Source organism: Salvelinus alpinus, chromosome 29 (genome assembly GCF_045679555.1).
Source record: "Salvelinus alpinus chromosome 29, SLU_Salpinus.1, whole genome shotgun sequence".
Classification (NCBI taxonomy): domain Eukaryota; kingdom Metazoa; phylum Chordata; class Actinopteri; order Salmoniformes; family Salmonidae; genus Salvelinus; species Salvelinus alpinus.
Window position 1 is genome coordinate 36,469,044 of NC_092114.1, and position 25,172 is coordinate 36,494,215.

General features: G+C 41.7%; 2 protein-coding genes across 2 annotated transcripts; one reads left to right on the plus strand and one right to left on the minus strand.

Moving 5' to 3' along the window:
- Positions 1-11,987: 11,987 nt before the first annotated feature.
- Positions 11,988-18,646, plus strand: LOC139558620 (protein S100-A13-like). Its single transcript, XM_071373862.1, has 3 exons — positions 11,988-12,432; positions 14,481-14,612; positions 17,810-18,646. The coding sequence occupies exons 1-3, from the start codon at positions 12,421-12,423 to the stop codon at positions 17,978-17,980; spliced, it is 315 nt and encodes a 104-aa protein (XP_071229963.1). The 5' UTR covers positions 11,988-12,420; the 3' UTR covers positions 17,981-18,646.
- On the minus strand, positions 18,644-23,359 carry LOC139558618 (uncharacterized). Its single transcript, XM_071373858.1, has 3 exons — positions 23,140-23,359; positions 22,421-22,472; positions 18,644-22,141 (listed from the first exon to the last, which is right to left on the minus strand). The coding sequence occupies exons 1-3, from the start codon at positions 23,207-23,209 to the stop codon at positions 20,095-20,097; spliced, it is 2,169 nt and encodes a 722-aa protein (XP_071229959.1). The 5' UTR covers positions 23,210-23,359; the 3' UTR covers positions 18,644-20,094.
- Positions 23,360-25,172: the final 1,813 nt, after the last annotated feature.

A 25,172-nucleotide genomic window follows, 5' to 3' on the forward strand; every position in this document is an offset into this window, starting at 1 on the left:
TGCTCCCTCACAAACAGTACTAAGCAGAAGTTAAACATGCCTCTTTGAAGGATTCATTTAAGATTCCATTTAGTCCTAGAGTAGCTCTAATCCTCTCTCTTGCAATTGTCTTTGTTTAATCCAGAACAGGCTAAATCTACTACTGTTTTAAGATAACTCAAAGCAACTTGCACAGACTTAAGACAGCTCAAACAGGCATTTTAGTCTGGGACTAGGCTTAAGCCTTGTCTGTGAAACTGGCTCTACATGTTCTGAATACAAAGTGTTATGTTTGGGGCAAATCCAACACAACAAATCACTGAGTACCACTCTTCATATTTCTAAGCATGGTGGTGGCTCCATGTTATTTATTTTAATAATGTATTTATTTTTTATTTAACCTTTATTTAACCAGGTAGGCTAGTTGAGATCAAGTTCTCATTTACATCTGCGACCTGGCCAAGACAAAGCAAAGTCGTGCGACACAAACAACCACAGAGTTACACATGGAATAAATAAGAGGACAGTCAATAACACAATAGAAAAAAAATGTCTATATACAGTGTGTGCCAATGGCGTGAGGAGGTAAGGCAATAAATAGGCCATAGTAGCGAAGTAATTACAATTGAGCAAATTAACGCTGGAGTGATAGATGTGCAAGTAGAAATACTGGTGTGCAAAAGAGCAGAAAATAAAATAAAAACAATATGGGGATGAGGTAGGTAGATTAGATGGGCTATGTACAGCAGCAGCGATCGGATAGCTGATGTTTAAAGTTAGTGAGGGAAATATAATTCTTCAGCGATTTTATTTATCGCTTTATTTTTTTGCAATTCGTTCCAGTCATTGGCAGCAGAGAACTGGAAGGAAATGCGGCCAAAGTAGGTGTTGGCTTTGGGGATGACCAGTGAGATATACCTGCTGTAGCGCGTGCTACGGGTGGGTGTCGTTATCGAGACCAGTGAGCTAAGGCGGAGCTTTACCTAGCATAGACTTACAGATGACCTGGAGCCAGTGGGTCTGGCGACGAATATGTAGCGAGTGCCAGCCGACTAGAGCATACAGGTCGCAGTGGTGGGTGGAATATGGGGCTTTGGTGACAAAACGGATGGCACTGTGATAAACTGCATCCAGTTTCCTGAGTAGCGTGTTGGAGGCTATTTTGTAAATGACATCGAAGTCAAGGATCGGTAGGATAGTAAATTTTACTAGGGTATGTTTGGCGGCGTGAGTGCGGGCAGCGAACGGTTGAGGAGTGTTGTATGGCATTGAAGCTCGTTTGGAGGTGTGTTAACAGTGTCCAAAGAAGGGCCAGATGTATACAGAATGATGTCGTCTGCGTAGGAGTGGATCAGGGAATCACCAGCAGAAAGAGCGACATCGTTGATATATACCGAGAAAAGAGTCGGCCCGAGAATTGAATCCTGTGGTACCCCCATAGAGACTGCCAGAGGTCCGGACAACAGGCTCTCCGATTTGACACACTAAACTCTGTCTGAGAAGTAGTTGCTGAACCAGGCGAGGCAGTCATTTGAGAAACCAAGGCTGTTGAGTCTGCCGATAAGAATATGGTGATAGACAGTCGAAATCCTTGGCCAGGTCGATGAAGACAGCTGCACAGTACAATCTTTTATCAATGGCGGTTTTGATATCGTTTAGTACCTTGAGCGTGGCTGAGATGCACCCGTAACCAACTCGGAAACCAGATTGCACAGGGGAGAAGGTACGGTGGTATTCGAAATGGTCAGTGATCTGTTTATTAACTTGGCTTTCGAAGACTTTAGAAAGGCAGGGCAGGATGGATATAGGTCTATAACAGTTTGTGTCTAGAGTGTCACCCCCTTTGAAGAGGGGGATGACCGCGGCAGCTTTCCAATCTTTAGGGATCTCGGACGATACGAAAGAGAGGTTTAACAGACTGGTAATAGAGGTTGCAACCATGGCGGTGGATAATTTTAGAGAGGGTCCAGATTGTCTAGCCCAGCTGATTTGTACGGGTCCAGGTTTTGCAGCTCTTTCAGAACATCTGCTATCTGGATTTGGGTGAAGGAGAAGTTGGGGAGGCTTGGGCAAGTAGCTGTGGGGGATGCGGAGCTGTTGGCCGGGGTTGGGGTAGCCAGGAGGAAAGCATGGCCAGCCGTTGAGAAATTATCGTGGATTTATCAGTGGTGACAGTGTTACCTAGCCTCAGTGTAGTGGGCAGCTGGGAGGAGGTGCTCTTGTTCTCCATGGATTTAAGTGTCCCAAAACATTTTGGAGTTAGAGCTACAGGATGCAGATTTCTGTTTGAAAAGGCTAGCCTTTGCTTTCCTGACTGTGTGTATTGGTTCCTGACTTCCCTGAAAAGTTGCATATCGCGGGGACTATTCGATTTTAGGGAGCGTTTGACAGTGAAGGACTAGGGAGTTTTTTTTAGGATAAAAATAATTAGAGTAGAGCTAAGCACAGGCTAAATCCTTGAGGAAAACCTGGTGTGTGTGCTTTCCAACAGACACTGGGAGACAAATTCACCTTTCAGCAGGACAATAACCTAAAACCCAAGACTAAATATACACTGAGACGACATTGAATGTTCCTGAGTGGCCTAGTTACAGTTTTGACATCTATGGCAAGACTTGAAAATGACTGTCTTGCAATAATCAACAACCAACTTGACAGAGCTTGAAGAATTTTTTTCAAGGAAAATTTACAAATATTGTACAATCCAGGTGTGCAAAGCTCTTAGACTTACCCAGAAAGACTCACAGCTGTAATTGATGCCAAAGGTGATTCCAACATGTATTGACTCAGGGCTGTGAATACTTATGTAAATGAGATTTATTTAATTTTCAATAAATTTGCAAAAAATACTGAAAATGTTTTCACTGTCATTATTGGGTGTAAATGTGTGTAAAATTATATTTCATCCTTTTGGAATTCAGTCTGTAACACAACAAAATGTGGAATAAGTCAAGGGGTATGAACCTGGTCTCAGAGCATTTCATATTATTCTGTACTTAAATCCTGGACATCCGTTTAGTATGATATGTTAAGTTTCATATGGTATGTATAAAATTGTGGATGTCCATCACCCATTTGGTATGTTATGAATTACAATTTGTATCATATGTTTATGAATTTGCAAAACGTACAATGTTACGAATTAAAAATATATATACAATATGTTACAAATTAGCTAGCTGGCTAACGTTACTTAGGCTAGGGGTTAGGTTTAGGAGTTAGGTTAAAGGGTTAGGGGAAGGGTTAGCAAAAAGTGTTTACGGTTAAGGTTAGGTTAGCTAACATGCTAAGTAGAAGCAAAGGAGCTAAAAAGTAATAAGTAGTTGGTAATATGCTAAAGTTGTCCGTGATGAGATTCGAACCCGCATCCTTTGGGTTGCTAGACGTTATACGCCAACCAACCACCCTACTTTCGTTTTTGTAACCATCTGTCTTATGTAACCATATCAAACGTAACATATCATACTAATTTCAGTGTCCCGGATTTGCGTTTACTATGTTACGTCTAGTCTATTTAAAGCAAATGGTCTCATAGACTAGATGCAACATAGTAAATGTAAATCTGGAATCTCAAATGTTATATGCTATGTTAGGTACGATTACATAAAATACATGCATTAGCTATTTAACGCAAAAGTTTGTGACCAAACTATTGGTAGAGTTGAAAATGTGATAGAAACACATTGAACTTTAGATTTTTATTCGGTGCATGTATAGTGCATTCAGAAAGTTTTTTATTTTATCCAATTAAGAATAAGGCTGTAACGTAAAAAAAAAAATTGAAAAAGTGAAGGGGTCTGAATACTTTCCAAATACACTGTATAGCTTGCCTGATAATCAGATTGGCAGGTGACATTAAGTGGCAGGTTTTTTCCCCAAACAGCTCTCAGCTCTTTCAAAAAGGGCATTATCATAATTTGAGTGGTTCGACCTCAGTGTGTTGAAATATCATACAAAAAAACAGGAAAGCACAGTTTTAACTGCACTACCCATGAAAGTGTTTTTCACAAATTTCAAAATAAAAAAATCCATAATGGGTCCTTGAATAAAAAAATCCGAATTTTATGGGTCCTTGAGGCAAATATGTTCCTTGTGAGGCGAAGGACCTACCGTATGTACCGAATTTCAGGACTTTAGCTAAAATGGGGTGAAGGGCGTGAGCTTTCAAAGTTTACATCTTCTGTCACATTTTATAGTCAATTGGCATGTCATTCTTTTTTTTCATGGCCAATTCACATGTCATTGCTTGAGAGGGTATGGCCCTTAGCCCATTACTAGGGGTGCAACGGTACAGTTAGTCGTACTAAACCGTTCTATATGGGGACCTCTGTTCGGTCCACACTGTAAACGCCAAATGAATACATAAAAATAATATTAAAACCCTAGGCCTACACTGTGTTGTACGTCTCTTGAGTAAATCTAAGCTAAAAAAAAAAAAACATTTCAGGCTATTTCGTTAATCCCACTAGAGCCTATGTGATAGAGGTCTTTACAGGTCCAAAAGGTTGGGCTTGTTTCTAAATGGATCCGTGGCTTTCCCACCCGACCCAATTATGCATAAATAGATCCACATTTCACTGAGACCTGTTCCGAATGGACCCGATCACCCTCAGACCCGTTCCGAAAAGGACCGTGGAAAACAGACCCGTGCTGGTAGGGATCCGAGAGACTCGTTCAGATCCGAGAGTATAAAGAGAGAGAGAACGAAACCTCCAACTGGGCACTGCCAGTGCCATCAATAAACAAGCAATATTGGCCAAATGACCCGCAGTTACGTGTCCTTAACGGTCTATAACAAATAAAATAAAATATACCTTTAGTTGTTTTGATGTGTAGCATATTCAAAATTGTATAATCTACTGTTTCATTGGTTTATACTTTACTAAAACAATAATTGTCTACCTCACGGTTCAGCTGAGAGTTGAGTGCTAAATGCATATAGGCCTAATCGCCCAACATCAGTGACCGACCTCACTAATTCTCTTGTGACTGAATGGAAGCAAGTCCCCGTAGCAATGTTCCAACATCTAGTGGAAATATACAGATATAGGCTTAAAGAAGACTAATTCATGAATTTTCAATCAGAATATTTTTATATAAAGTTCAGCATTAACCTAAAACATTCTTCCTCACAAGTTGAACTATCAGAGTCGTTTGGAGTGCCGGTGCACAATGCCTTCATAGGCCTGCAGTAGCAATATTAAAAAGTTGTCCCCGAGGACATTCCCCTTGTCGGCTTCTTTTCACTATACTCTTTCTCCTCTAACTTTAATTTTACTTCAATGAAAAAGGACTCCATCTTCGCAATCAAAAGTAAGCTAGGCCAATGCGCTCTCGCTCTCTCCAATTCAATTTGCTTTATTGGCATGACCTAACAATGTACATATTGCCAAAGCTTATTTTGGATATTTACAATATAAAAATGAGAATCAAAATTGTCAACGGGACAACAGTAACAACAATAACCAAGTGTCAAAATAACCATACATTGAACAATAACAATAAACATACAGTAAAGTACATGTGCAGGTTGATTGGTCTGTCAGACACTGTCCCTCAACTTATGGCAGGCAGCAATGTAGTGCGCTGCCAACCCACAGCTCTCTGCATCCTCCCCCAACAGGACTGGTAGCCTACTCTCATCAGAGAGGTCTTTCAAACCTTAAATAAGGGTTTCAAATTTGGGGAAATGACACACTCTAATTGTTTTATATTTTTTACATTTTGTCAGGAAATGCAGCTCCGTCTCAGGTTCTGCTATTGTGCAGTGGTTACACAGCCTTTCCTCTACAGGGAGCCAGGTTTTCCTGTGTCTACCCTTCTCAATGGCAAGGCTGTGTTCACTGAGCCTGTACTTTGTCAAGGTTTTTCAAAGGTTTTGATCAGTAACCATGGTCAAATATTTAGCCACAGTGTACTGTCGATTTAGGGCCAGATAGCACTGCATTTTGCTTTGTGTTTGTGCTTGTTTCCCAATAAGCAATATAGTTTTGTTTTGACTGTTGTAATTTGGTTTATCCTGATTGATTGGATGTTCTGGTCCTGAGGCTTCAGTGTGTTAGTAGAACAGGTTTGTGAACTCAGCCCCAGGACCAGCTGGATGAGGGGACTCTTTTCTTTGCTCAGCTCTTGGCATTGCAGGGCTTGGTATTGATATGAGAGGGGGTCACTGTATTTTAGATGTTTCCGAAACTTAATTGCTCTTTTTTGAGTTTTTATTATTAGTGGATATTTGCCTAATTCTGCCCTGCATGCATTGTTTGTAGTTTTCCTCTGGACATGTAGGATAATCTTACAGAACTCTGCATGCAGGGTTTCAATGGGGTGTTTGTCCCATTTGATGAAATCTTGTTTTGCAAGTGGACCCCACACCTCGATGCCATAAAGTGCAATTGGTTCAATGACATATTCAATTAGTTTTAGCCAAATTTTAATAGGTATTTCAATTTGAATTTGCTTTTTAATGGTGTAGAATGCCCTGTGTGCTTTCTCTCTCAGTTCATTCACTGCCTCATTAAGGTGTCCAGTTGAGCTTATTTTTAAACCTAAGTAATTGTAGTGTGTGCAGTACTCTATATACACTGCTCAAAAAAATAAAGGGAACACTTAAACAACACAATGTAACTCCAAGTCAATCACACTTCTGTGAAATCAAACTGTCCACTTAGGAAGCAACACTGATTGACAATAAATTTCACATGCTGTTGTGCAAATGGAATAGACAAAAGGTGGAAATTATAGGCAATTAGCAAGACACCCCCAATAAAGGAGTAGCCTGCTGGAGGTCATTTTGCAGGGCTCTGGCAGTGCTCCTCCTTGCACAAAGGCGGAGGTAGCGGTCCTGCTGCTGGGTTGTTGCCCTCCTACGGCCTCCTCCACGTCTCCTGATGTACTGGCCTGTCTCCTGGTAGCGCATCCATGCTCTGGACACTACGCTGACAGACACAGCAAACCTTCTTGCCACAGCTCGCATTGATGTGCCATCCTGGATGAGCTGCACTACCTGAGACACTTGTGTGGGTTGTAGACTCTGTCTCATGCTACCACTAGAGTGAAAGCACCGCCAGCATTCAAAAGTGACCAAAACATCAGCCAGGAAGCATAGGAACTGAGAAGTGGTCTGTGGTCACCACCTGCAGAACCACTCCTTTATTGGGGGTGTCTTGCTAATTGCCTATAATTTCCACCTTTTGTCTATTCCATTTGCACAACAGCATGTGAAATTTATTGTCAATCAGTGTTGCTTCCTAAGTGGACAGTTTGATTTCACAGAATTGTTATTGACTTGGAGTTACATTGTGTTGTTTAAGTGTTCCCTTTATTTTTTTGAGCAGTGTATTTTGTACCAATTGAGAAATGTACTCTAATTCCCTGAGATCTGGATCTTCTCTGGAAAATCATTATTTTAGTCTTTTTGGGGTTTACTGCCAGGGCCCAGGTCTGGCAGTACTGCTCTAGCAGGTCCAGGCTCTGCCGTAGGCCTTGTGCTGTGGGTTTTATTGTTTTACTATTTTCTTTTGATCTTTTTGCTAATTTTCTTACTTTTTAAATGCTTTGTTGGGAAAGGGCTTGTAAGTAAGCATTTCACTGTAAAGTCTACACTTGTTGTATTCGGTGCATGTGGCAAATAAAATGTTATTTGACTTGATTTATAATAGCAATAAGGCACTTCGGGGGTTTGTTGTGTATGGCCAATATACCATGGCTAAGGGATGTATCCAGGCACTCCGGTTGATGTTCTGCCTAAAAAAATGTGGTATATTGGCCAATATACCACACCCCCTCGGGACAGTTGTTGCTTAATCAATCAGGTGCAGGGGGAAATGAAAACCAGCCGGAATGCAGCACCTGAGGATTGATAGTGATAATGCTGCTTGTTCTGTATTTAAATTGTGCTACCTTCTATGCCCTGTAGGGTGCCTGATGTTTCCTCAAGGGTAGAGGATGAGGGTAGCAGGAAATCTATGAGTGCATCTCAATAATCTAAAACGCCTTCCTCTCAACGTCTTCTTTGTTTACACTGAAAAACGGGTGAAAGTATACTCCGGGTGGAGAGGAAGCCACTTCAGACTATTGAGACGCACCCTTACACAGTACTCATTCTTTTGACTGCCTGCGAAACGGAATCCTGCCAGGTTCTCATCAGCTGTATCAGCGCCTCACCTCATGACAGGGTGTTGAGCCACACATAAGTTGCAGCGATGTCTATGACCAAGTATGCAAACAAGACTGGAACATAGTCAATTCACTGTGCTGCAAGTTTTAACAGGTTCTGGCATTCCGTAATAATGAGGTGACTGAAGGGAGAGGAAGTTGTTTGGCTGGTTGTTTATTGGGTTCACTTGAAAAGAATCTAACAGTATCTCTCTCTCTCTCTCATAGTGAAACATAATTCTGATTTAAAATAAGTGATATGATGTCCTTGTGGAAGCAATCAAAATATGTACATTTTTGAATAACCTGGTAAGCACATACCCAGAACTACCAAAAAAGTTACAAATACTGGGACTGTGGTCAGCCTGTTTGCCTGCGCATGAGACCAAGAGTTTGATACGACGCCCCCACATTGCTGCACCATATTTCATCTATGAGACTCAGTCGGTTAAGGACTCAAGACTATACAAGCACAGACAGACTTTGTCAAAGAACTGAAAGGTAGTCCAAACAGTTCAAATCGCTCTTTTCAGACAAATCAAGTAACAGGCTGACAGACAGACAGACAGGCAGGCTGACACACCAATGCATGCAGAGACATTGGAATGAGACATCACATAATGACACTATTACAACACAAAGGGCATGACTGTCTAAAAGTGAATTATGTGGAAGACTGTAAGACTGCACTGAATTGCCTGTTCCAGAGTGTGTGCCTGTTTCCTACCCAAAATCATATCTGTATATGAGTAATTTTGTGTGTGTGTGCGTCTTGTATAAGTTATTTACTCATACTGTACTTTCCTTCTTTCTTCGGGAGTTTTTAATCTTGAGGTCCTTAAAGATAATTTTATCTCCTAGTATGTTTGTACAAAATATTATGATCCCCTTCCTGAATGCTTCGACTCCCAGGAACACATCTATGTGCCTTCTGTTTGCCTCTCTCATGCTCACAATGACTCTTCAGAAGGAATTGTGACAAAAAAACACACATAATGACTGAAGGAAATTGAATTCAAAGCATTCTTCCTTCAGATTGGATTTTGTCATTTCCTGATTTGACACAACGTTGCATTATTTATTGAGATGCTTCGTTTTCAAATGATTTTTAAAATGACCCAATTCGTTTTAATAAGCTTGTGATTGTTGTTTAAATTACATTTTAAAAACAGTGAGAGCATTTGTGCCTTTTCCTTTTCAATGATTATCAAATGTTTTGGGTGCACCTCGAGTCACGTTGGTTGAGAGGCCTCCACTTCTTTCCTAAACTTTTAGCAATATTTAATGTTAATAAAAGTGCTTTATTGGTGTGTGCGCGTTGCTTTTTTTAAACAGTTCTTCCAAAGAATAATCGCATGTGGATAATGTCCAGCCCCCTTGCAATGAACCTTTTTTACATCTGGCCCCTGTAAGAATATAGTTGAATAGCCCTGGTGTAGACCATCCCTTAGTCTCCTGAACAGTGTCATCTCAACATAGGCCTAAACGTCTCTGCAATGAGACATCGTACCAGAGACCTTGACAGATACCTCTAGTTAGGGCTAATCGGGCTCTTAAATCCCCTTGATCCCGTGTCTTCGCAAATTTGGGCGTGGTGTCTGTTTTTCTGGAAGACAGCGAGGAGGAATGGCGAGAAAGCTCTGAAGGGAGGACACACCCTTCTCCCTAAGGATACCAGTCGCTATTGAATCCGCATGTGAAACCAAAACAGCTGCGCATTCTAGAGACACATTAAGCGTTTTACTGTGGTCTTCGATTATGACATGAATTCGTTTTTACAAGCATATGTTTAACAGAGGTGGGTGGTAGTGCGAAGCAACGGGATTGGACAATGATGTATATAAACCCTGGATTGACTATTCTATGTATTGGCCATTGAGAGGCTTTGAAGCCACCGGTCAGCCACATTGGCGCTCCCCAGCTGGAGCAGACCTCCATAGGAATTAATGTTATTCTACAGGATTTCAATTAAATGTTTCGAGGACAAAATTAAATGGTTTTAAGCATTTTGGGGGTTGTAATGGGGACAGCAACATTAGTAATCTCAATAGTTTAATAAGGGTATTTTCTTTAAATGTATTTTAATTTTTTTATGTTTAACTCACATAATATAATTTAAAAGTATGCATTAAAGTATATGTAGTAGAATATATGTGGCAAGAATTAATGTAGACATGCATTTCTAGAGCTTCCAAAATATATATATTTTTTACAAAGTGGGGGAGTGCAAAGATGGCGGTATGGTGTCTTCAACACAGCGCCCCGTATCAGTCATCTATTATAAATCATTGGCATGGACCCGACTGTGCAGATCCAGTATTTAGGCTAGATTTAGGCCTCTCCATTCTATGGTCAAAACAGCCCACGACTTTGTGGTAGCATAATGAAGATCCTGGTTAACTGGTTTTCATGTAAACACCTCAGTAGGCCTATGACAATTTATGCACAGATCCGTAGCCACTGGAAGTATACAGAATAAATATTTAAATGCAACATGCAACAATTTACTGAGTTACAGTTCATATAAGGAAATCAGCCAATTGAAATAAATGAATTATGCCCTAATCTATGGATTTCACATGACTTAGAATGCAGATTTGAATCTGTTGGTCACAGATACCTTTTTTTAAAAGGTAGGGGCGTGGATCAGAAAACCAGTCAGTATCTGGTGTGACCAACATTCACCTCATGCAGGGCGACACACCTCCTTCGCATAAAGTTGACCAGGCTGTTGATTGTGGCCTGTGGAATATTGTCGCACTCCTCTTCAATGGTAGTGCGAAGTTGCTGGATATTGGAGGGAACTGGAACACAATGTCATACACGTTGATCCAGAGTATCCCAAACATGCTCAATGGGTGATATGTCTGATGAGTATGCATTATCATGTTGAAATGGTGGCGGATTAATGGCACGACAATGGGCCTCAGGATCTCGTCACGGTATCTCTGCATTCAAATTGCCATAGATAAAATGCAATTGTGTTTGTTGTCCGTAGCTTATGCCTGCCCATACCATAACCCCACTGCCACCATGGGGCACTCTGTTCACAACCTTGACATAAGCAAACCACTCGCCCACACAACACCATACACGTGGTCTGGGGTTGTGAGGCTGGTTGGAAGTACTGCCAAATTCTCTAAAATGACGTTGGAAGTGGCTTATGGTAGAAAAATTAACATTAAATTATCTGGCAATAGCTCTGGTGGACATTCCTGCAGTCAGCATGCCAATAGCACACTCCCTCAAAACTTGAGACATCTGTGGCATTGTGCTGTGTACCAAAACTGCACATTTTAGGGTGGCCTTGTATTGTCCCAGCACAAAGAGCACCTGTGTAATAATCATGCTTCTTGATATGCCACACCTGTCAGGTGGATGGATTAACTTGGCAAAGGAGAAATGCTCAATTAAAGGGATGTATCATTTCAACAATGGCCTAAAAACAAAGGCAATGGACAGATCCAGTTGTATCAAGTCCCATGTCTGCCCACCCCTCTGTCTCTATAGTCATGAAACCGGCTTTCAAGAATGTGGTCGCGCCTGTTCATTGTGAGCGCATCGCTTTTTCCAGCATTTCCTTCTCAACCTCTAATGACCTATCAAAGTGAATGTAGGGCTAATGGAAATTGGAACGGACAGTGACAAACTACTTTTATTATAAACGACCTCGGGAAAAAAATGCCAATGGGGACTGTCCATGCATGGTTCATAAAGGTTTCTTACAATATTGAGAAATGCATTATTTTGGTGGATATTCAAAGCTTTACAGAAACGGCATAAAATAGGTAGGCTTATATGAGGGGTTAAAATTTGCAACAATAAAGAAAAACTCCAGCCTAAGCTTGCAGACTGTTTCAACTTTTGCTAAATGTTTCCAGATGTTGAGTGACGCACTCGCAGGCTCTATTCTCGAATAGCCTACATTTTAAATGCACAAATCTGTAGGCTACTCTCTGCAAAACGTGGAATACTTCGAAACAAAAGAGAACTTCACAATAATAGTTAAAAGAAGGGTGGTAGGCCTATATGACTGCATGTAGACGTTTTGCCTCGTGAAGTTTACAGTCCCAATGCATCGAGTTACACTGAGCGCACTATAATTTTCCCCATATCTTTCTCGACTGACACGGAAGGTGGAATCGAGTTGCAGTTGTATTTTTTTGGGGGGGGAGTGGGAGGATTTAGGAAGCAATGGAACACTGAGCGAGAAAAGTAACAATTAGCATACCGAACGTCGCAGAGAGAAAACTTTACTTTGAAAAAGGACAGCACACAACGATCCAAATGGCTGAACAGGTAGGCCTACTATACAATTTTAAAATCAGCACTTGTCAAAACGTTGCAGTTGAAGAGATAATGGCTTATCTCGTCCTAGAAGCAAGGAATGGAGTTGTTGCATTATTTTGGTGATAACTTCCCCCAACTTCTACGCATCGTTCTGATTACCGTTGGAAGTGGCACAGATGTAGTTTAACCAAAATTCCATTGACATATTATGCTATCCAATTTATATCATGACACAGTCCATGAGATCGTATTATTTTTATAGGCGCGTTTGCATATAGCCTACTTTATATGCACTTTTAACGCGAGTTTACAAGTTATCATTTCAATGCACTGATCAGTGTGCATGCTAGAACAGCACCAAAGAATATGGCCAATAACAAATTAATCTAGGCCATATGTTGACGAGGGAGCAATGTCTCTATAGACAGAGACCGTGTATGGAAATGTAAAGCACGGGGAGTCAATCAGTCCATTCAGATTCTGTCCCCGTGGCCTAGGACACAGCAACGTTCTTTGAATATAGGCTAGTGTGTGAGGGATGACAGCTAGACGAACAGAAATATAGACATTCATACAATGAGATACTTACTGTCGGTTAGCAAGCGCCGTACCATGGTTACGTACTGTATCAATGTTATGCCTTTTGTTGGCTGCGTTGAGCTATCTGTGGAAACGTTATAAAATGAACCCTGTAGTAGGATTAGGCCTACCACGAGATTTTTATGGTGGCCTAGTGAGTCAGGCTTTTTATTCTACATTATTTCCTACCCTGACAACTGAAACAACAACTTTGTTTTCGGATGTGTCAACGAATTTGGTTTAGTGTTTAGGAGAATACAGTTTGAAGTCACCACTGATTCCTCACCCTGTTGCCTAAGCCTCTCATGCACGAATCGGTTACGGACCATAAATCGGCCCTGGCATTTCTAAGACACTGGCCAAGTTTTTCCTCGAGGCCCCCACATTGGCTCATTTCCCCCGTTAGGCCCCCATTATTAGCCAGTTCATTTTGCGTGAAAAATCTAAATTAGACAGGCCCAATGGGCTACAAATTGAACAGCAATTGAACGGCCACTCCACCCCTGGCACACCCTGAAAATAAACAGTGAGGGGTTGAGCTGTCATACTGTAGCTACCCCAACATGCAGGTATTTCAAGTACCTTCTACATGTAGACAAGTTGTCTGAATTTGCCTTCCAATAGTCTCTCGTTACTTAAGCTTACTCCTTCCGCCCCACCCACAGATGCTCACATTTCAATAGCATATTCAAATATCTATTTGAATAAGGGTGAGTGACATAGCAAAGTTTAACAGTTATTTCATGTTAGTGATTTAGGATAGAAATAAAAAGTAGTATGAACAAAAACCCAACAGTCACAATAGATTGGGTGTTTGGTTCTTGGTTTAAAGAGAGTATGGAATGATGCCCTTCACAATGACCAACATAACGAGTCTGTGTGACACAGTTTCATATGCCACCGCAAAACATAAGGTCTACTTTTCAAACAGGTGATTTGTAACCTGGAAGTATAACTAACTGTATAACTGTACTTTTCAAACAGGTGATTTGTAACCTGGAAGTATAACTGATCTTGTTGGAGTATAACTGTTCTCGTATTGTTTCTCACCATTTTTTGGTTAACCACTAAGCTTCCAGTGACACTGATAGTGTGAAAGGAGCAATACAAACACACGTTAATTAACTGAATGGAGCAGTGCGTGATATGTGCGGAGAAGAATGCTGCAGTGTTGTTCGAATAGTCACTCAAGGACAGGGTTAAACATCGGAGTGCCGTCTTTGCGTAAACTTCCGACGCATGGAGGATATGCACTTGAGGACGGATGTGAGTGTGTGATTGTTTTGGTATTTGTGACTAAATTGAGTGGAGGTCGGTACACTTCGACACGCACCTGGGGAGTCTGTCTGATGAATATGTTAACTTTCTTTCTTTCTTAATGATCTATTATAATAATAAACGTCAAAGGACGCTTTTCTTATTGTTATATTATTTGATCCCCCCACCCTAACACGTTTATTTCTCCTCCTCTGGCACAGCACTCCGACCTGGAAAAGGCCATCAACACTTTGGTCACAAAGTTCCATGCCGCTGCGGCAAATAACGGTCCCACGCTCCAAACCAAAGAGTTCAAAGACCTCCTCGCCTCCCAGCTGCCCAACTTAGTCAAGGTACATAAGCTGCAATGGTCGGCTACATTGCCCTCGCCCTCCCCGGCCACACCTGCCATTGATTCTACCAGTAGGGCGTGGCTCTGACTCTTACTAACCCCCCCCCCACTCAACCACACACATACAGTACACACCACATCCTATGACTCCCAAACAAACACTCAGGAACGGCCTGTAGGCGTCAGTTGCCAGGTTCAATACAAAGCCAAGATTTCTGTGATCTACTGTGCTTCAGTCACCAATTTAGTTTTAAACATGCTTTATTTCAATCACTGAAAAGGCCAATGTATCTTGCCATGTATTCATGTTGGAACTGGCTGCTTAGTTGTCTCAGGCCCAAGGCGGTTTTCCAGGATGAGTCTGAATCTACCAGAGGGTGACAAAGATAGCTATGCTTTTGAAAAACAGGAAATGGCCGGTTCAAATACATGATGAGCGAGTGAGGAAGGCTCAAGGTTGATCTTTCATCTAGAGGGGGTGAAACAAACTGACAGATAAATAAATAACTGTTTTCCTAATGAACAGAGCAGAATCTTTTAAAATTGTAATATGACTCCTTGCACCAAGTCGACTTCATCCACCATAAACGAGACAGCCAAGTAGAGTATTTCTGCTGCACAATAGTTAGCCACAACAGCTAGGACATATTTGTTGTGAAAGGCAATTGAGGTCAAGGGGAGGGGGCAGTATACACAACTGTTGAAGTGAATATTATGTTTAATTACCAAGTCCATATGTTTTTCATTATGCCCAGTCTTAGACTTATCCAAAACCAGAGTCTATTTCAAAGGAAAAGTAATGATCACATCATTTAAATGGGATTCCTGGAAACAGCTCTTTATATTGTCTCAGCTGTGGTGCAGCGTTCAGGACAGGAAATATTTTCCCAAATCAATTTCCTATTGTTTCCAGCAGACAGAAATATCCACTGTGTTTGCATGTGCCTGGCTGGCAGCTTTATCACATTTCAGAATTAAAATCTATTCCACATTTTGTTGTGTTACAGCCTGAATTCAAAATGGATTAATTTGTTTTTGATTCTTGATCATTGCTAGACAACAATTTTCAGGTCTTTTCAAGCCGATTTAAGTCAAAACTTTAACTAGGCCACTCAAGAACATTCAATGTCATATTTTGTAGTATTACTTAAGTGCCTTGTTGCAAACAGAATGCATATTCTGTACAGGCATCCTTCTTTTCAATCTGTAATTTAGGTTAGTATTGTGGAGTAACTACAATGGTTTTTCTTTATTTTTACTATTTTCTACTTTGTTGAATAATAGTGAAGACATCAAAACTATGAAATAACACATATGGAATCATGTAGTAACCAGAAAAGTGTTAAACAAATCAAAATATATTTTATATTTGAGTTTCTTCAAAGTAGTCACCCTTTGTCTTGATGACAGCTTTGCACACTCTTGGCATTCTCTCAACCAGCTTCATGAGGTAGTCAGTTGGAATGCTTTCCATCATTACTTTAAGACTTCTAAACTCAGCAAAAAAAGAAACGTCCTCTCACTGTCAACTGCGTTTATTTTCATCAAACTTAACATGTGTAAATATTTGTATGAACATAATAAGATTCAACAACTGAAACATAAACTGAACAAGTTCCAGAGACATGTGACTAACAGAAATTGAATAATGTGTCCCTGAACAAAGGGGGGGGTCAAAATCAAAAGTAACAGTCAGTATCTGGTGTTGCCACCAGCTGCATTAAGTACTGCAGTGCATCTCCTCCTCATGGACTGCACCAGATTTGCCAGTTCTTGCTGTGAGATGTTACCCCACTCTTCCACCAAGGCACCTGGACATTTCTGGAGGAATGGCCCTAACCCTCACCCTCCGATCCAACAGGTCCCAGACGTGCTCAATGGGTTTGAGATCTGGGTTCTTCGCTGGCCATGTCAGAACACTGACATTCCTGTCTTGCAGGAAATCACGCACAGAACGAGCAGTATAGCTGGTGGCATTGTCATGCTGGAGGGTCATGTCAGAATGAGCCTGCAGGAAGGGTACCACATGAGGGAGGAGGATGTCTTCCCTGTAACGCACAGCTTTGAGATTGCCTGCAATGACAAGAAGCTCAGTCCGATGATGCTGTGACACACCGCCCCAGACCATGACGGACCCTCCAAATCGATCCCGTTCCAGAGTACAGGCCTCCGTGTAACGCTCATTCCTTCGACGATAAACGCGAATCCGACCATCACCCCTGGTGAGACAAAACCGCGACTCGTCAGTGAAGAGCACTTTTTGCCAGTCCTGTCTGGTCCTGCGACGGGGGGTCTGTGCCCATAGGCGACGTTGTTGCCGGTGATGTCTGGTGAGGACCTGCCTTACAACAGGCCTACAAGCCCTCAGTCCAGGTGTTGTTACACGTGGTCTGCCACTGCGAGGACGATCAGCTGTCCATCCTGTCTCCCTGTAGCGCTGTCTTAGAGGTCTCACAGTACGGACATTGCAATTTGTTGCCCTGGCCACATCTGCAGTCCTCATGCCTCCTTGCAGCATGCCTAAGGCACGTTCACGCAGATGAGCAGGGACCCTGGGCATCTTTCTTTTGGTGTTTTTCAGAATCAGTAGAAAGGCCTCTTTAGTGTCCTATGTTTTCATAACTGGGACCTTAATTGCCTACTGTCTGTAAGCTGTTAGTGTCTTAACGACCGTTCCACAGGTGCATGTTCATTAATTGTTTATGGTTCATTGAACAAGCATGGGAAACAGTGTTTAAACCTTTTACAATGAAGATCTGTGAAGTTATTTGGATTTTTACGAATTATCTTTGAAAGACAGGGTCCTGAAAAAGGGATGTTTCTTTTTTTGCTGAGTTTATAACCACTAGAGGGTAACAATGCCTGAAACGTGACACAGTTAGTTGACAAAGTACTCACATGCTGTATTTATAGAGCTGCATACAGTTGAAGAGATGCTAATAGTAGATTATGAAGTCAAACATGTTGACAGTAGTTATTCAGTCTAATTATTGATACAATAATTACTGCTGGGAATAGCAGTACTGTTATGAATGTAGCCTACTGAGTAACATAGGCAACAATGTTATACGCTCAAAAGTGCAATAGACTAATTGCTAACTTGCTTCTAATACATGTCTATGCATGATTACTTTATTTCTTATTACCTGTCAATAAGTAAAATACTTGAGTTGTTTTTGTGCTCCCTCCCTCCCCCAGACTGGAGGCTCAGAGCAGGGCATGGGTGAGGTGATGAGACAGATGGGTGTGTCGGACGGCGAGGGAATCACCTTCAAACACTTCTGGGGCTTGATCCAGTCACTGGCCACCACGCAGCATGGTCTTCTCAGCAGCGAGAAGGTGTCCAAGTGCAGCTGTGTGCTCCTGTAAGGTCCATGCCTTCTGACGGTGGTGTGAGCCAGGGGGAACCAGACAGCCTCATAGTATCCCACCCAGTGTCAGTACCCCTTCTCACCGCACTGCACCCATCCAGACCTGGACACTCACATAGTACTCACCCCCTCCACTACAGGCCTTTTTATGTACATCTCCCATGCTTGGTAGTGCTAGCAGTGCTCATCTCTTAGCTCTATACCACTTGGTTTACAGGATTTTTGTTGGACTCCCTGAGTGTTATAAGTGTTGTTCTTTCCATCCAAATATCCCTTCTATTCAAATATCCCCATTCTCAAACCCTGGATGGCTTTCCTATAGGCCTACTACCAGTGTAACCACTACAAAGAATCCTTAGATGACATATGACCCAAAGTGAAATCAGAAAACCATGAGCCAGCTTTAGGTGCTTTGCAAGAAATAAATATTAATTTCCATATGCCAGTACACATTAGTGGAAAGCACCTTTGAGCCACCAGTAGTCTCATACATACAGTACTGGTGATGCAGTGTCCCCATAGCATGTTTCCTTAAACAATGTTTTCCCCACTGTGCTATTGCAGTTTTGTATTTATACTTTGTAATTCTCTTTATTCTGGCCATTGTAATAACATCTTAAAACGTGACCATAAATGTTCTCATAAAATATTGCAACAATGGTGACCTCCATTATTCTGATTTATTTTGGTTGAATTAGCATTTTAATCATTAAATCGACATATTACCCACTGGCAGATAAGCATTTCACAAAACACATTTTGTGATCAAACAAAAACAAATCATCATATACATATTTCAGTGTATGAACTAGAAGGTGTATGGTTGTCACAACTATACAGCACATATCACATTCAGTGTGGAATTGTTACACTCTTACTACAGTATTATAATTTAGGCAAAATAAGTCTATTGGGCAAATGGCATTTATTACACATTTTCATACAACCTCTGAACATCACATTGTCTAATTCATCAGCTCATTTTGAATTGTTCAGTGGGAATGTCTTATCTAAACGTTCACAGTTTGTAGATTTACATTCATCCATGACAGCTACTAGAAGCATTATTTTTGCATGAGTGCTACCAGGTCCAGTGAATCCCTGTATGGAGAATGCCATTCTGAACTACAATCCCCAATGCTAAAAGCAACGGTATCTTCCTAAGTCAGCAGTACAGTTTTTTAAAGTCACATTATGCTTCGCAATTATTCAAATAACCGAGCCAACCCAGCAACTTACTTACTTAATTAGGCCTTTGTATTCCTTACGGAACCTAGCCAACACACCAACCCAGAACTGTACTCAAAGGATAAATCCCCGGATGGATGAATATTTAATAGATAGTACAGGAATTACCCTCAGAAATGATTATACATTTTTGTGTCAATTAGCTTGTACCAATACTAGCTAGAACCATATTCTGATGTATATAGTTTTGTGCTGAATAAAAGCAATTGGTGCTAAATCTAACAACATTCCTTACAGGTTTGAAAACTTGATGGCCTAAACGTTAATGAATGTTTCATTATTTGGATAATTGCCCATAACTGATAACCACACACCACACCAATCACAACTAGGCCTACTTCGTGAAATAAGTGGAGATGGATTTAAATGCCACACACAAATCTTTCTTGAAACAGCATTTTGCCAATAGAGATTAACATAGACATGAGACATTCATTATAAACCAGGTAGTTTGGGTCCTGGATGATGATTGGCTGAAACAGCATTTTAGCTGTGTGTGTGTGTATATCAGGCAATATACCACGGCTATGATGCAAAAATACTTGTTTACTATTCTATTTATGTTGGTAACCAGTTTATAAGAGCAATAAGGCACCTCCGGGGTTTGTGTTATATGGCCAATATACTGTACCACGGCCAAGAGCTGTATCCAGGCACTCCTCTTCGCGTCGTGCTTAAGAACAGCCCTTAGTCGTGAAATATTGGTCAATATACCACACCCCCTTCACCCATATTGCTTAATTATACATTAATTAAACTATAATTTTGCCTCCCATATTTAACGGATATTAGCCAGTAACAATGATTACAATTTTGCAATCTCGTTGAATAGGGTTTAGGTCACCTAGCAGCCATGTACTATCCTCATGCTCTGCATCCTCTTGCCAGCTTCTTCCCCTCTGGCGTTCCTCGAAAGAATTCAAGGTAAGATGAAAACACGTATTTATTCATGACCTTGACCCTCCCGAAGATATCGAGCTCTGTCTCCTGGTCGTGGTCGACGCCACTCATCATCTGCTTGGACTTGGAAAAGAGGGCGTTCTCCTTGGAAACAACCTGATCCAGCCAGTCGAGTGTGTCTCGTTTGGTCATCATCTCCTCAGCTTTGCCCACTGTGCAGCCATAAAACCCGCGTCTACTGCGTTCAAGCCAAGGGTCGTCCCCTACCATAGGGTGGTCATCCCCAACAAAGGCTGTGCAGAGCGAGCTGTCAGAGCCTTGGGATCGGCCCACCTCACAAGCGATAACACTCATAAGGAAGAGTGAGAATGTGCGGAAGTTTCGGACAGATGCAGAGAACACAGCAGCCATGAAGTAGTGGCCCCAGCGTTCACAGTCCTGGACACATCGTTGCAGCTGGAACGTCTGGCGGCAGAAGTTGTTGAATTCGGACGCCTTGAGGCCCTGTCTAAGCTCTTGGAGGGAGTAATCCTCCTTCTGGTGCCGGAAAGCATCAGTGAATTTCTCAATTTCTTCCAGATGGTTAGAATGAATGTACTTCCCCACCAGGGAGGCGTAGAAGGTTCTCCTCTGCACCTTAAAGATGCAGTCGTTCAGAACGTAATACAAGTCAAAGTCGGCGTCTTCCCTGGCGTTGTACCTGATCTCCACCAGCAGATCGAGAATGGTGGTGAGGTGCTTGATGGGAATGTCTTCCATGGGTTTGTGGTCAGCCAGCCACACGGACGTGAGGTTCCCCTGGTCGTGCACTGGGATGTAATCTGAAGCGCGCCTTCTTTCATTTTCCTCAAAAAACAGGCTCCATGTAAGCCCCTCTAAACAGTCAATCGAGGTGTACTTCTTACGCAAGTTTGCTGAGACAAACATTTGAGGGTGGGTCGGCCATTCTAAAGTCTGTATGTATAGGGCGTGCCCCTGGTAGTTGGGAATGACCTGTCCTCTGTCGTCCCCCTCCACTCTGGTCAGCAGGTTACCGTTCTGGTCCAGCTGGGCGATGACTTTCTTACTGCCGTCTTTGTGCCTCCAGACCCCCTCCTCTCTGGTCACCTTCTCTCCGTTGGGCCTGACGGATAGTGCTGAGCTCCTCAGGTGCAGTTTGGTCTCCACGTTGAGAGAGATGAGCACTCGTAGCAGCCGCTCTGCAAACTGGAGGTCCTTTCCTAGTGCACAGCCCACCAGGCTGAGAGTGTGCAGATGCCCATCTTCTATCTTCATGGCCACCACGACTTTGGCAAGCTCCTCTGGCCCATAACCTCCTAGTCTGGCCACACCATCACTGCCCTTGCTGCCATGACCCACCAGTACGACACGACTGTCTCTGGTCAAAATGGTCTGAGAGCCCCTGAGGACTTTCAGCGCCCCCTTGTGGTACCTCAGTAGAGTCGACACAGAGGGGCGCTTCTCAAAGAGGAAGGAGGCTGACTCCATCACTACAGGGTCATCCTCCAGGATCACTATATTCTGGTGGTCAGAATAAATCAAAATGTCCCTCACATTTACATTATGACGATAGGACACATTTCCCTCAGATACAGTATCGTGTTGATCAATTCTATCAGAGTCAATCTGGATTAATGATTTTGGTGTAACTGTCTTAAAAAGACTAGAGAACACGTGTAAAGACATTGTGACAACCTCTAATAAACCTGTTATTACTTTCACCACCAAACGACTAGCTTCTGATTGAACGAGGGACCAAATCATTTTCAAACCCCTTTCACAGTACCTTCTTAATATAATATGGCTAACACTGACATTTCCAAACAGCCTACAATGTGACTCAGATGTGATAAGGGCTTTCACGGGCCACAACTTGGCACTATTGGGCACTGCACAGGCTTTCTGTGGCTTGGCATGCTCATGTAAATCAGCACTGGATAATGCAGTATCTGAGTATGTTAGTGAGGAGACAAGGTCCTGGGGAGTCTTTTCAGTTGGTGGCAGTATGTACCTGACAAAACCAGAACTTGGTTAGAAAAAAAGAACAATATCTTCATAGTTCCTCATTTTCAACAAGGTGATTTAGGCATGTTATTTGGATTATGCTACAAAGGTCCTAAAAGGTCATAGGTTTTGCACCCTATGATGCTTATCAAACCTGGATCATTGAAATACTACATTGAAAAAAAATCTATAATGCACGTTACACAATTCAAATAACTGCAGTCAAAACACATTTGGAAATAAATGCTGGTGAACAGAAGTTTTGAAAATGTTGTTGATACCTTACCTATCAGTTGTATTGGACTCAAATGCCACATTCTGAGTTTCCCAGTCCACTCCTTTGCAAACAGACATTACAAGCATTTTAAACCAAAAACTCACATGATACCTCTTGTTGTGAGTATAAGGCATGTAGGCTCTGTCTAGTGTGCTGTCGCTTTGCTGGAGCTAGGTCAGACATAAAGAACCCTGGTACTGTATACTTTTATTTGGTCAAAGTCCCATTAGCAGCTGCAAATTAATGCAATGAACTTCAGGTCAAATTTACTTTAGCTGAATGAAATTTAGCGAGCCATATCCCATTGACATAATAGCATATAATATGATCCCATTGTAATTTCCTTTTTTAAAATTTTTATCACGGCTTTAAGCCTATGCAATATAACTTTATATATTTTCAGGTAAAGCAAGGTTGTCAGCAATACCCTCACCCTTTTTGATGCTTGTGTTTTGCTCAGTGTGTACTGTTACAGTATATCTGACTCTCTGACGCAGAATATACTGGAATATGTCTCTTCAACCAACCACTGCCTAATATTTCGGGGATGGTACTATTGGGACTATATACAACTGACATGGTCAGGTCATTTCTATTGTAAAAATAAATAAATATACATTTCTGAACAAAAAGTATAATTCTAGACTAGATCAAAACGACATACACACCCAATGAATATCCCAAACAAATAAATGCATGTTGTCGAAGAGGAAATGTATTTATCTCACCTGCAACATAAGGCTTTGGGGTCAAAGACGACTGAAGGATGAAGGTAAGGTAAAAGCTTAGGGTCCTCATTGTAACGCTCGAAGGGTTTTAGAGACTTTCTGCTGCATTCATCATTGCCAACAAATAGGCAAATAGTGTTCCTGGGGTGTGGTTGCTATATACAAAGACGGTTAAGTTTGGCTCTTGGACACAAGTGACTGTTTGACTCTGATAACTCTAGGCAAATTTAACCAGATAAGGAAGAAGGTAAAGCTAACCATGACATAGTATAGCAGAGAACGTGGGGATTGCACTACAAGAATATACTTAACCTTAATAAAGACAACAACGAATATTTGGTACTCTAGGGAGTGTGTCTCGGAATTTATAAGAAATTGAATTCATGAGTTAAATGGGCATCAATGGTTAACGTTCTGGAAAAGTGGGGTAGTACTGAGAAATGTATTATTTCTTCCAACAAGTGTATTCTAACATTACAGTGCACAGCTATAGTGCACAGTTGTTCATATTAACAACATTTCTGGAGAGGATAGAGTCGTGGATTCAAATGTCACTGCTGTGACCCATGTGACGGTAGCCTAAGGAACGGGTGGAGTAAAACAGGTGCTACATGCAGTAAAATACTGGCCTCAGAGGCAATTGAGACGTGTCCTTATGAAGAAAAAGCAGTCATTCAAAAGAGATAGTGTAGGCCTAATTGCGATCATTGTGCGTCTAATAAATAGTGCTGCACGATTATTGACTGACATTGGTTCAATTACTTGAATTCCATTTAATTCTGTATTTTTGTGAGCCCAACGTGCCAATTCTCTAGAGAGAAATCAAATCATTCACGAGAGAAATCAACTCAAGAACTACGGGATCCTGGACTGAAGGGAGTTCTATTTAAGAAAATATTCAAACTAGTTTAGAGCAGAAACGTCATAATTAGCAGTTGTGGAAAAAGTACCCAATTGTCATACTTGAGTAAAAGTATAGATACCTTAATAGAAAGTTACTCAAGTAAAAGTAAAAGTCACCCAGTAAAATAGTACTTGAGTAAAAGTCTAAAAGTATTTGGTTTTAAATATACTTAAACACAAACTTGGACCACACTTCCACTCCACTGAATAGCAGGCTAGTGATTGCTTTGCAACTATTGCAGTTAGCCACTGATTTCTTCCAAACCACTCATTGTTGAATTTGCAATTTCCAATTTGTTGTGTAATGTTTATGTCCAATGGCCGATGAGCACCGATACTTTTTATCTATAATTTATCTTCATATGACTCGGATTGAAAAGGATTTGCCAGTAGATTGTCGACGTGATTCATGATGATGACCGCTTGTCTAGCTTGCTAGCTCCAATTTTGAAAGTATGTTGTTGACATGATCAGTCCAATCAAAGCTACGGTAGATATATAACTCTATCCTCCCGATTCCTGCTTACAAGCAACAATTAAAGCAGGGGGCACCAGTGACTCGATCTATAAAAAAGTGGTCAGATGAAGCAGATGCTAAACTACAGGACTGTTTTGCTAGCACAGACTGGAATATGTTCCGGGATTCTCCCGATGGCATTGAGGAGCACACCACATCAGTCACTGGCTTTATCAATAAGTGCATTGAGGACGTCGTCCCCACAGTGACTGTACGTACATACCCCAACCAGAAGCCATGGATTACAGGCAACATTCGCTTTCAAGGAGCGGGACTTTAACCTAGAAGCTTATATGAAATCCCGCTATGCCCTCCAACGAACCATTAAACAGGCAAAGCGTCAATACAGGACTAAGATCAAATCGTACCACACCGGCTCCGACGCTCCTCGGATGTGGCAGGGCTTGCAAACTATTACAGACAACAAAGGGAAGCACAGCCGAGAGCTGCCCAGTGACACGAGCCTACCAGATGAGCTAAATAACTTCTATGCTCGCTTCGAGGCAAGTAACACTGAAACATGCATGAGAGCATCAGCTGTTCCGGGTGACTGTGTGATCACGCTCTCCGCAGCCGATGTCAGTAAGACCTTTAAACAGGCCAACATTCACAA